A 13,107-nucleotide genomic window follows, 5' to 3' on the forward strand; every position below is an offset into this window, starting at 1 on the left:
GGCCCCCAGGTCTTCTTTATACACTTTCTCCCATTTCCACTCATAACCAGATTCCTCGAGAAAGAAAGCAAAGATGTACAGAGCAAAGGTGATTCCTATAGCCCCATTCTGACCATGCCACAAATGGTTCCCAATGCTGTGGTCTCACCTCAAGAGAAGACATCTTCTTCTTCTAAAACACCTCAACTGCTATATCATCTATCCAGACAGCCTCACCCAAACATTCAGTTCCTACACTTGACCGCATATTTTCTCCACTTCCAATGATGTCTGACATCTTGTTGCTCCCTTCTGATGTGATCTGTCTGATAACTGCATCATAACGACTTTCTACAAGAAAAGTTTGGATAGGGAAATGGAAAAAGTTCTGTGTTTGGGCTATCAGCAGAAAATAGATCTCTTCTCAGCTACTGTAGCCAAAGTCTTTACTTTACTGTCAAACATATTTAAAAAGGGGCTAATTTCTCTTCAGTAAAAGTTCACATGACAGTTATATCTTACTTCCACCAGAAATGTTTTTATTCCTTGGCATCACATAATGTATGCAAAGCAGTTTTGAAAGGCATTTTCTATTCCAGGCCACCCTTGATTCTCCCTTCCCCCTTCTTAGGATCTACATTTCATATTAGAGTGAGTGACTAAGTCTCCTTTTGAGTCAGCAAATTCTGTGGATGTAAAAGGCCTGTCTTAGAAAACTGTTCTTCTTGTTCATAGGTAGGTACTAGGCTATCGGCCCAAGGGCCTACATAAGCCTAGCCGGCAAGGTACCATAGCTTACTCCACCCAAGAAAGTTATTTTCCTGTGCCACTGTCCAGCAGAGACACAGAAGCGATCCCTGGGGTGTATTTCCTATTTCCCATCCACTCATCAAGGTTTTTCATGAAGAATGCTAATGAAGAACTTTGCTTGACATAGATGGGTAGTTTGTTCTAGAATATAGGAAGTCTCTGGGACAGGAATCTATCCCTCCAGCATGTCCTGTTTATTGTGGTGACAAGGGTTAGGTCCCTAGAGCATGTAGCTTGGAGGGATTGGGATTTCTTTAGGTGTAAGATGTCCAACAGCTCTGGGTTTGACATAGCTTTACATGTTAGGCAGAGATCACCTCGGAGAAGGCGATATGCTACGGAGTAAAGCTGGAGTTTTTTGAGGCGGTCAGTATAGGGCATTTGTTTGAGGCCAGTAATCCTCTTTGTGAGGTACTTCTGTGGCCTTTCCAGCTGCTGCAGATGTCTTGTGAGGTGCATTCCAAAAGGGGAGTTGTACTCTATAATGGGTCTAATGAGTGACGAGTAGAGGGGAACGATGACCTCTTTTTTCCTGGATGAGAACCCTTTTTTATGATGAGGTGTGCCACGTAGAAGGACTTCCTTACTACTGTGGCAATGTGACTATCAAAGGAGAGACTACTGTTCACCTGGGTCCCAAGGTCTCTTATCACACATTTGGTGTTAAGTAGATTGCTGCCTATGTGGTAGTTCATGGGTACAGAGTTTTTACCAAAGGGGATGACACTGCACTTTTTGGCATTGAGCTTGAGGCCATCGCTCTGACACCAGGCGTCTGTCTAAGTGAGGCCCATCTGTAGGATGGCCACATCATTTGGGGACTTGACTATGGCTCCTAGTTTGCAGTCATCTGCGAACTTCGTCAGCCAGAGGCCTTCTGTGTTAGTCTGTACTTCAGAGAAGTAGATACCAAACAGGAGAGGTCCCAGGACAGAACCCTGTGGCACTCCACTTGTCACTGCCTTGAGGTCAGATTTGGAGTCTGCAACGTTTACAATGTGGGTTCTGTCAGTGAGCCAGTTGGCAACCCATCTTGTGATGTAGGGATTTATACTTAGTTTAGTGAGTTTAGCTATAATTCCAGAATGGGGGATGGTGTTGAAAGCCTTGGCAAGGTCAAGATAGGCTGTGTGAACCACCTTACCCTCATCCACTGCTTTGGTGACTGCCTCAAAGAAGTCGATCAGGTTCAGGATGCATGATCTGCCTTTCATAAACCCGAACTGGGTGGGATCCAGAGTTTGGAGGTTACCAATGTCTTTGTTTATGAGTTCCATTATGATATGTTCCATGGCCTTGCAGACCAGGCTCGTCAGGCTAATAGGTCGATAGTTCCCAGGATCAGTAGTGGCTCCCCCTTTGTGGAGTGGGATAACTGTTGCTGTGCGCCATTCAGTGGGCTCAAAGCCTGATGCGAGGCTATTATTGAACATGGTGCTTAAGTGGGGAGCCAGTTCATTCTGAAGTTCATGTAAAACGCAGCCTGGGATGTTGCCCGGTCCCATGGATGCTGTGTTTTTGGCTTTAGAGAGTGCAGCTTTTACCTGCGTAGTTGTGAATACAGGGACTCTGCATTCTTCTTGTATAGATATGGGCCCTTTAGGGGGTGAGAAGGGGGTAAAGTTAGCACTGAACTGATCTGCCAGGATGTTGGCAATATCAGTAGCCATTACTTCTGCAAAACAAGTCTCAGAACTTCATGCTTTATTGTCCAGATTTTCTTAGGGTTTGAGTTTCTATCAAAACAGAGTCACAATGAGAGCTAATCCTCCTTTTATGCCTAAATTGGCCACTCAGGTAAATTTGAATCAGTCCACCCACCTACTGGTATTCTTCCCAGACTATTCTAGTAAGGGTGATTACCAGTTACATTGCTTGGATGTACACAGGTATCTGAAATATTTTACCTTTTCCATACAAACAAGTTCAGGAAAGATGACCATTAGTCTGTTTCCTTTTCTAATGCTAGGAAAGGTCAGAAAGTGGATGTCCCATTGTATTAGTTACTGTTACTTTTCTAGTAACAGACATATGCCAACTTGGCCAAATGCTCAGTCTGTCAGGACTCATGCTACATCCATGGACTTTCTATGAAATCTGTCACTTGAAAAGATTACCTGGTCAACTTTACATACATGCTAAACGTTATAGTATGGATACCCTGTCTAGGGCTCAAGCTTCTTTGCAGCCACCATTTTGAAGTACTTACTGTTCTAGACCACTCAAGGTCTGCTGGGGATTCTGTCCACCAATTTCCAGTCCAGACAGGACTAAAGCTTTATTAACAGATTTTAATAGAAGTCAGAAAGTAGGAAAGTGATCCGCAGTACCCCTCTGGGCTCTGTGCTGGGAACTCTTCTTTTTGGTATTTACTTCTCAGATCTCTAAGCAGACAGCCAAGACCACTGGCTAATAAAGCTAGCAGACAGTTACAAACTTGGGAATGCTAAGTCACCCTAGCACACACAAACTCTCAAGAATTAAATGTCCCTAGTAAACTTGCAGTGTAGTAAAATGGGCTCAAACTAAATGCTAAAAAATGAAGTATCATATGAGTTTTGGTAGACAACCCCTCTCCTCATCCTGCTCTGTGGACAACATACATCTACAAAGTAAAAACATAGTCAGGGACCATGTATGTGGGTTGATAGCTCCCTATCTTTTGACTATCATGTAATAATAGTTGTCAGGAACTCCTTTTATTTAGTGTAGCTGTTCATCAAAGGAATATCAGTACTCACTTTGGAATGTATCTCTGTAAACATATCAAATGGTTAGAAAATCTCCGAAGGTTCCTATCCATAAACATCACAGGCCTAAATTTCCTGAGCTGCCAGGAGTGAGTGGAAGCTGTATTCCTTTATTCAGTATCATATGCACTTTTACTTACCATGCCATTAGAGACCTAATGGTCTTGGAACTCGTGTTTTTCCGTACATGTGATATCTCCACTCATACCAGAACCAGGGACCTAAATCATCAACAACAGATAAATACAACACATTGTAAGGACTGGTTTATAATCCATTACCTCACAAACCTGTGGAATAAACTTCACCTGTATGTTAAGCAGTGCAGTTAGCTATATTTCTTTAAACATAACTTCGATGACTGGATGGGTATTCACAAATTTTCTCCAATTTTGTCTCCTATGGCCTTCTGGGGAAAGGAGTTGCTGCCTAAGGGATGGTACTGGCAAGGTGAGAATGATGATGAGACTCTCGCTGGTCTTGGAATATCTGTGAATCTGTTTATATCATCTCTGTCATGAAGAACCCACCTACTTGTTCCCCTTCCAGATTGTCACTTCTGAAGGGATCTGTACGAACTCCAGAGGCCTATTTCCCACTCCATGGCTCTTAATGTTAGTGTCAGAAACATCAGGGGAGCATCAAGTAACACACTTGCCTGTGGTGCAGAAGTCTGTGAGTTCTATTTCAGTAGATGGATTGCTGACACTGCAGTTCAGCATAAGGGCGGTGCTGCACTCTTGAATGTGTCATCCTTTGGATGAGAAATAAAATGAGGTCCCATCTGCTTAAGTTGGTGGTAACTCATGTCGATGTAAAAGATCGCATTGCACCTAATAACTCTTATTTACAAAACATTTACATATTTACAAATATTTGTAAGTGTAAAAGTGTATTGATATACATATCCATTTACAAATCATGCTACATTTTCATTCCTGTTAGACCCCCCACTCCGTTTTCCATAACCATTTGATTTTGCTTAATATTGTTGCTAAAATCCATTTACCATTAAACATAATTTCATTTATTTTTTCATTCCATGTAACATGAAACACTTTATCTATTCTTTTAACACATTCTTTGCATTTATTCTTATAATATCCATATTTAATGATATCCATGTTTATTTTATCCACTTCTTTTTTGTATTCAAAATCAATATTCTTTACGCAGCTTTCCCCATAACCTATTTATGCTTTTACATTTCAAAATCATGTTCTTTAGTTTCTTCTTCTTGACAATGTAAACATATTCTATCATTTTTCTTCTTATACGACATATTTCCTTTTACTGGCAATTTAGCTATTAACAGTCGCCATAAAAAATCTTGACATTCTACTTTCTGATTACACCATTTGCTTCCTATTTTTATAGCTTTAATTCTTTCATCTGTTAGATTTTCCCATGGTTTAACATAGTAATACTTTATCATTACATTCTTATAACATGCTTTTCTTTTTCTATATCATCAGTTTTTATTTTCCACAAAAATATTTTTTCTTGGTAATGTTTTATTTCTTCATTTGAGCACTCTTTCCCTTTTTTACCATACCCCAAAATGTATCATACTTATATTTATGCAGTTTTAATACTAACCTCTCATTGTTTTCATGTATCCACTTGAACACTTAGTAGAAATGTAATGAAACAGTATACACCACTGGGTTAATTAAACATACACCTCTTTTTTTCTTTACTTATATACAGAACTCCTCTTTTTATTGGGTTTAGTCTAGAACCCCTTGAATAGCCTACCTGTCCTTGAGGGAAGTGACCTCAGCACAAGAAGCTGTAGTAATTGGTCATAGTTATTTACTGCATTTTTTATTATCTGCACTTAAAAGTACATTTTAGTCGAAATTAGTCTAATTCAAGTCGAAAAGTGTTTGTTTGCTGTTTAATTTAATTGTTTGGCCATAACGATTAAAAAATATCTGCAGTAATTCCTTTTTAAATACTGCTGGAAACATAAACACATTTGCAAAGTATGCTGTTTTTCTCTCATTAGAAATATATATTTTAAGCTCTTTTTTATATTTGTATTATTTGTATTTAAGGTAGTTGACGTTTGATGACCCATAAATTGAATGACCATAGTCATTTACTAATAGAGTTACTGCTTTTGTGTAGTAATTGGAAGGTTATGTTCCTGACCACAGAAGAGGCTGAACTTCAAGTCGTTTGATCTATATGCACCAAGAGTGTGAGGGGGCTACTCACATACTAAATTTTGTGGGTAGATTTGTATAAGTCAAACTGTATTAAAGTGGCATAGGATTTACAGTGTTCTATGTTTATATTCTCTTTAATGAGAGCCATACAAGTCATGTCCTATTCACTGTAACATCTTGTCAGGTGCAGAAATGTACTGACCTCTAGCTGGTAGCTTACCTTTAATGTTTTCCATTTGTAATTTAAAGCCAGTCTGTGCATTCTGTAAGCTAGGTTTTAGGGTTATGGAAAAAAAACTCCTGAGTCAAACTGTCAGTCCTTGAAATAAAAAAAGAGCCACATCTGAAGACTTTTTCCTCCACATTCATCTAATGCTTTACCTTGCATCATTTACTTTATTTCTGTTAAGATGTAAAATTTTCAGAATTTGTAAATGTTCTGCTGTTGATTTTATTGCATTGTATGTATGTATATATTGATGTTTATTTAATAAGTTTGTGTATATTTGTGTTTGTCCTGTCTTTCTGACACATACATAATCTTCCTGTGGGATCTTTTAATGGACCAGAGCCTATCCAAACCAGTGAAGAAAAGGGTGACGACTTTGATGAAAGAGGCAGGGTTCTTTTTTTCTTATTGCTGCTGCCATATAATAGTTGTAGAGAATGAGTTATGAAAAGTAGGCACTGCAGTTTGTTGTGTGCTCTGTTCATTGCTAATGTCATGTGGATACCACTCTTTTAAAACAGAAACAGCTGTGTTGTACTAAAGGTCTGTTTCCATGTTATTTTGCACATTGACATTTTTATTTACTGAATGAATAGAGAGTAAGCATGTTTCTGGTGCATTTGTTAACTTGCTATAATGCAAACAGTTTTAGTTCACTGATTGTAAAAGTGAGATTATTGCACCTGCTTTCTTTGTATGGCAATAAATGAATATATGTTGTTTAGTTTCCTTTGTGCAAATTGCTTCTGATTTGCCTGGTTTTAGTTCACAGCCTTCTACTGATGTAAGGTAGTGAACAATGGTAGTGGGTGTGCATTATAACAATGTAATTAGCCTTTAGTACTTGGAGTATTTATTCAGTTTACTGCAAGAAGCAATTTCAATTGCAAAACAGACCTTTAGCACTTCATACTGCTGGTATCTGACATCCAAATCCTGCATGGGAATGTGGCTGTATATTGGAAAAAATAGCATACGCATGCTGCATGGAAAAGTCTATAGAGGCTGGGTAACTTGAGTAAGATATGTTTCTTATAAGCAGAGCAGGTGTCCAGCTTTAGACCTTTTTTTTGTATGCTTTACATGCATATACCTTGGGGTCATATGCACAGAACTGGCACTGGCACATCCCACTGCTATTCCTGAGTGTTTTGTAAAAAGTGAGTTCTTTGTGCACCACATTATACTTTTACGGACACTGTTCCCTCTAGTAAGAGCTTTTGAAGACATCACTGCTGTTGAATAATGATATGCAGTTGTATTTGTGTACTGGTTTCAGCCCTCTGCTTACCACATTGAGTAACATTGGGGAAAAAGGATAACTTGCGCCCCTCAACATTTTGTTTCTGTGTCCTCACATAGTTTGCAGATTTCTGTTATGGTTATATCTGTATACTCCTGATTTTATTGATTTAAGTGTGCACTTAATCTGCGATAAAGGTCATCCACACTCTTGTGAAAAAGGTATGGCTTGATTTAAATAAGGTTTCTAGTCTAGCTTTATGATATTTTATAGTTAAAGGACCTTACTGGTGGTGCTTTATCAGTGAACCAGCTCTCTTCTTTAGTTCCTTAGATCATCTCCTTATGCTGGTTAAATATTTTTCACTGTGCTTTCTTCTGTGTATGTAGCTGTAGCTACAGCATTTCAAAACCACAAAGCTTATATAAGTTGCACAGAAGTCTTAGCTAAGAATAAGATCTGTACTGATTTTTGTGTATACACATCAGATCCCATAACTTATTGAATGGGAAAAAAATTAAGAGAGAGAGTTGTTATAAACATGGTAGGTCAATTTCATAAATGGAGGAAAAATGAAAAAGCAGCAGAAAAAGTACTGGGAAGCAGGCAGAGTTTGAAACACACGCGTATTCACACACAGTCTTCTTCAAGCTGTGTGCAGAAAGTAGTTGTCCTTTTAATGGTGTTCTGGGACTCCAATGTGAATGGGGTGTGGTAGAATAAGGGTGCATAAAAAAGGAGTCATCAGTGTTGGTTCAGGCTTCTTTTAAACAGCCAAGCCCTCACCCACCCCCCACCCTCACTCCCCAGATACTGACTGCAGCATCACGGAAAGTTATCCTCCATTCTGAAGAATATTAAAGATTCCAAATGTTTGATTGTGGAGATGCTGAAACATCTCTTCAATCCTATAAAATAAAAGAAGGAAAAAATACCCATTAGTGCTTATGACTTTTCAGTCTAATCTTCTTATTCTGTAATCCTCTCTGTACATTAAATTGCTTTACATTGTATTTGTTTACTGACAGAAGTAGGCAGTGAATTTAATCTTGGTTTCCATTTAAATGCATTTAATATTCTTACATCAATCTCCACCTTCCACACCTATAAACCAAAGACCAACCTTTGAGTCATCTGAAAAATAATTTCAACTTCCAAACCAACAGCAGTTTCAGATATTAAAATACCAAAATGCATTAATCTCAGGCTTCTGGTATGGCAGCTAGCAGTTAGACAGCTAAAAACAATGCTTCCAATCTGAGAAACTATAAATAGTAACAATTGGATTTTTTCTGTTCGAGTAAGTCCTTTTTGTGTATACTAGAGGAAAATTGAGACAAAGCCATGAAAACTATTAATAAAATGAAGAAATAAGTAATGCAGGCTGAAAGAGAAAGTACATGTGGCAGCTAAAACAGAATGTGGAAAAAAATTAAAATGTACAATGAGTTACTCAAAATCAGCGGAGCATGAGTGGAATGTATCAGGAATAATATAACAAAAAGTAGAAGTGCTAGAAAATATTCCGTCATATCATGCATATGAGGTTACAGTGTCAGAAAAAAGAAAATGCAGAGTTAAAAGGAGAAGTATTGGAGCAAGAATCTTCACAGGAAGAGATGAGAATGAAGTTGAAACAATTTGAAGACCGATCCCAAAGGGACAACTTATAATTTACTGCCATGAGAGAGAAGATTGGAGAATTAAATTTTTAATGCTTCATCATAAGAGTATATTAGCAAACAGACCAGTGTGGCAGTAGAAGTAGTAAAACGTGGAAGAATCCATGTGTATATCAGCCAGAAGCACTAGTTAAGGAGATTCCGTGACCGATTGTAGTCAAATTTTAGTCATGCGAACAGAAGGAACAAGTGCTGTCATAACTATAGAGGAAGGACAAACACTAAAACTAGAGTAAGCCAGAGTATATGTAAACAATGACTACTCAGAGACTACTAGGCAAAAGAGAAGTACGTTTTTGCCAGCAAACAGGAGATGTAAGCAAAAAAGGTTACATTTTAAATTAATTTACCAGCAATATTGAGAGTGTCTTTTTCCAAAGGCATGAAAACCAATAACAGCAGTGGTTGAGCTACAGCAGACAACAGAGGAAGGAGAAAACACATACGGATGGGAAGAAACAATATAGAGAGCAGAAAAAAAAACAGGAAATTTAACAGAGACGATAGAGACTGCCAATGAAACCATCCCTGATGTTCCAAAAGAAAACATAAACTCAGGGAAGGAATGTGAGAAAGAATAAAGAGCTTAAGTTGCTGATTTGGAACAATAAGAAAATTAAGAATGAATTGGGAAGAGTTAACTCTGCCTGTAGAACAAGGCAAACTGGACATGCCAGACTTGAAAAAAATATTATCAAGTAACACAAATCAGGCTAATTTTCTTACATCTGTCTCAACAGTAAACTTCTAAATGGAGATTATTGGTAGATGAACAGAATGGAAGAATAGAGAAAACAAAAAGACTAGGTTTATGGATTAAAATATTAACCAAGGATGAAGAGAGGTTTTTTTTAGTGTTAATCTAGTAACTCATTGTAAAATACTGCAAAAAGGAAAGGAGGATGGATGGGGATTGTTCATCTGGCACCTATAGCAACTGACTTAAAACAGGGCAAAAGGTACATGGAAACCTAGCATACGATATGGAGACATTTGAATGTAAATCTCAGATAGTGAGAACAAGTCAGAAAAGGTGGTACTGTTATGAGTTCGAAGCAAGCAAAAATAGAATTTGGACTACCAGAATGAAGGAATATACTTGGCTTATAAGGGGTTGACAGTTGAATGTAAGCATAAGTATGGACAGATTTTTACCTGGTCAGGAGATTTTTGGATGGGTAAAATTATTGATAGTGGCTCAAAGAAAAAAACATTGATATTAAGAGCATGTAAGGTAATAATAGATAACTGTGAATGACAGGAAGACAAATCACAAGAGGGCAATGAACAAAGATCTGTTTATCCCCATATTACTCAACAAGATCAAGGAAATTTAGGAATTTTGCATTGGAATGCATATACAGTTACTTTTATTCAGCAACCAAATTCTAAAAGATATTCTTCTCAATTGAATGGTGAATACCGAAGATGTGAAGAGGAAATAGGAACATGGGAACATATTTTAGAATTTTCAGAGGTTAGATCATTTGAAAACAGGTATGCACGATTTCTTAAGAAAGCTTACAAATATGAATATTACTATTGCAAAGGAGTTAATAATATAAAGTTGGGATCCAGAAATAAGATTTTGTAAGTTTCAGACTTTTAATGTTAGCAGTAAAAAAAAGTGATCACATGTAAATGGAAGAAGGGCAGTCCTAAATCGAGGGAGGTTCCAGAAGTAACTGGGATTACGACTAAATTGCTGTTGGGACTTTCAAGATAGCTGCACATTGATCAGCAGCTTAAGTTCAACCTTCCCAGTCTGAAAAAAGAAACTGAAAGATAAGGGCCAGTAACTCTTCCAGTTTTAGTAAATTTAGTTACTGGCTAGTAAGTTTGGTGCCTGGATACTAGCAAAGAAGAAACGTAGAGAGCCTAAAATAATGGCCAAGAAAAGGTGAAGAGAAAACACTGACTGGGAAGAATCCTGTAGCTTTTCAGCAAAGAAGAGTTCAAGTACCAGATTTGGTGCAAAACATGGCTTACAGTAATTTAGAGGGGGGGGGAAACAAATCAAATGTGATTGCTGATTAGAGTAAATGAAACATTGAAGGAGTATATCAACTCAAATAAAAGGCTGGAAAAATGGAAGGAGCTTTAAACAGTTATACAGATAAACTGATAAAACTGCAAAAATCAGAAGTCAAAATGAAAAAAGAAAAGCTGGCTGAAAATGAGACTGCTCAAAAAGATTTGTTTCAAAAAATGCTAGAGTTAGAGGACAGAGCACACAGGGAAATTCTGAGATATTCTGCTATACCAAAGAAACTGGAAGGAACAAACTATTAATTTTATGAAAGCACAAATAAGCAGCAGGATTTGTTAATTGTGTATGCTTTAAACTTGACCATGAGAAAGCAGTGAAGACCTGTATTAGTAAAGATGCAGTCATACCAGCAGAAGTAGTTCATCCTGACAAAACTGTTGCAGAAGAGCAAAGTAGGGTGTTTGTAGAAAATGGTTATTCACTGTACCGCAGGCAGAATAGAAACAAATGTATCCCAGCAGTCCGGGAATGTTGGAAGGCAGGTATGAGGTTCAAGCTGCTATAGCCAGCTGTCTTCTGAATATTTTTTCAATGGAGGATCAAAGTCATTTTTGGTGCAGAGCAGGGCATGGAGGAAGTACAAAAGTTTGGCCGACAGAAAGGGACTGGGCTTCTCTGCTGATAATAAAGCTCATAGAGAGACTTTGCCAGTGAAACATTTTCCAGTGTTCCAAAAGAAAATGCTTGAGAGGCAGGAGAAAAGCATGGGAGTACATTGGATTTGAACCATAGTCTGGGGTTGGGAGATGGAGATGAGCAGGAAGAAGACCAGCAACATTAAAATTAGTGAGTAAATGTGAGATTATAAAGCATCAGTCACAGCTGTGAAAAATGACTATAGAAGAAAAAAGTGGAAAGCTTGGATTTTCTTTGACTTTGATAAACTGGTTGGGGACTGAAAGCATATACCCCACTTCATGTCATTAATGTTTGGTGGGACATTAAACGGAACGGGAATAAAGTAACTAAGTAAAACAATTTTTGTTCTTCTTTTTTAGTTTTAGGAAATGTTGACATTACAGTGTAAAAAGGAGAAGAAAGGCTGGATAAAAGCATATTTCGGTTAATATGCTGCAATGGTGGATTGTTGACACGGGGGCTGGGGTGTAAAGGTGCACATATTATAATATATGTAGAGTTTATATGTTTTCTCTTTTGCAAAGATTAATGTCTAGATTAAGGCCATTGGCATTACCTAATACAATTTTTTGTGCAAGCAAGAAAATAAGAGAACACTGTATTGAATGAAAAGTTTTCCTTTAGCAAGTAAATGTTCAGTATGAGTTGAGAAGTCTGCAGCTGAGGGTAGCTGTACATTTTGTTCGTACGTTTCCATGGAGGCAAGTTGACTACAGGGGTAGGCAATAAAAGCCAGAGTACTTTTTAAGGTTAAAAGTTAATGTTTTCTGAAAGCATACAACCTGTTTTATCACACCAGTAAGGGGAATAAAGATGTGACAAAAACAGACAGCAGTTAGTGTAAATAGGAGCACTGGCTGTAACATTCGCCTTAGCGTGGATTACCTTAATTTAAGGTTAGATAATGCCTGCATGTGCAGATGTCGATTTGGCACAGTTGTTCCTATCAGGAGGGTTAAATTTCTTTATTTGAAGATGTACATAGTTTAGTGTGTTTGTTTTAAGTTGATAGGTCATGGAGGTGTTCTGGGAGTTTGTTTTGTTTGAGGGTTTTCATTAAAACAAAAAGTCTTGCAAATGTGACATAGGTTCAGATGACGATTACAAGAAACAGATGTATAAAAGATCAATCTGCCAAACATTAGTGGGTGTATGTAACAAAAGCTGGAAGTAGACATTGAAAAAAAATGGTCATATGTAATAGGTGTGAATAATTACTTCTTATCATAATGGTTAAACTATCCATATTATTTTGAAATGGTAATGGCCTCGTAGGTTTAGACAAAAAGCAAAGAGTATTGAGTTATGTTAAGAAATGCAGAGTGCAAATAGCAATGGTACAGGGGACACATTTGGAAAGAAATGAGCATTTGAATTTCATAAAGAAAGGATTTCAGGAGGGATATTCAGCAGAGTATCAGGGACAAAGGAAAATGGAAGTACTTATACTAATTGCTACTCCAGTAATGATAGAAAAGGAAAAAAGATAGTAGCTATAGATTTGTGGTAGTAAGGGAGGATTATGCGGGCATGTATTTATATTCTTCCTAA

The 13,107-nt window shown here is 37.6% G+C and overlaps 1 protein-coding gene across 8 annotated transcripts in view; it reads left to right on the forward strand.

The window, feature by feature from the left end:
• The window catches only part of PHLDB1 (pleckstrin homology like domain family B member 1), a 2,201,164-nt gene that overhangs the window by 1,820,202 nt on the left and 367,855 nt on the right, over positions 1-13,107 (forward strand). For 7 of the 8 annotated variants that reach the window (XM_044080920.1, XM_044080921.1, XM_044080924.1 and 4 more), the window contains one exon: positions 6,283-6,330. The exons of the other annotated variant lie outside the window; for it this stretch is intronic. In XM_044080920.1, coding sequence (XP_043936855.1) covers positions 6,283-6,330 — 48 coding nt within the window. The remainder of the gene's footprint in view (positions 1-6,282; positions 6,331-13,107) is intronic. 8 annotated transcript variants of the gene reach the window in all.

Source organism: Protopterus annectens, chromosome 8.part0, assembly GCF_019279795.1.
Source record: "Protopterus annectens isolate FY-2018-M chromosome 8.part0, PAN1.0, whole genome shotgun sequence".
Lineage (NCBI taxonomy): Eukaryota > Metazoa > Chordata > Ceratodontiformes > Protopteridae > Protopterus > Protopterus annectens.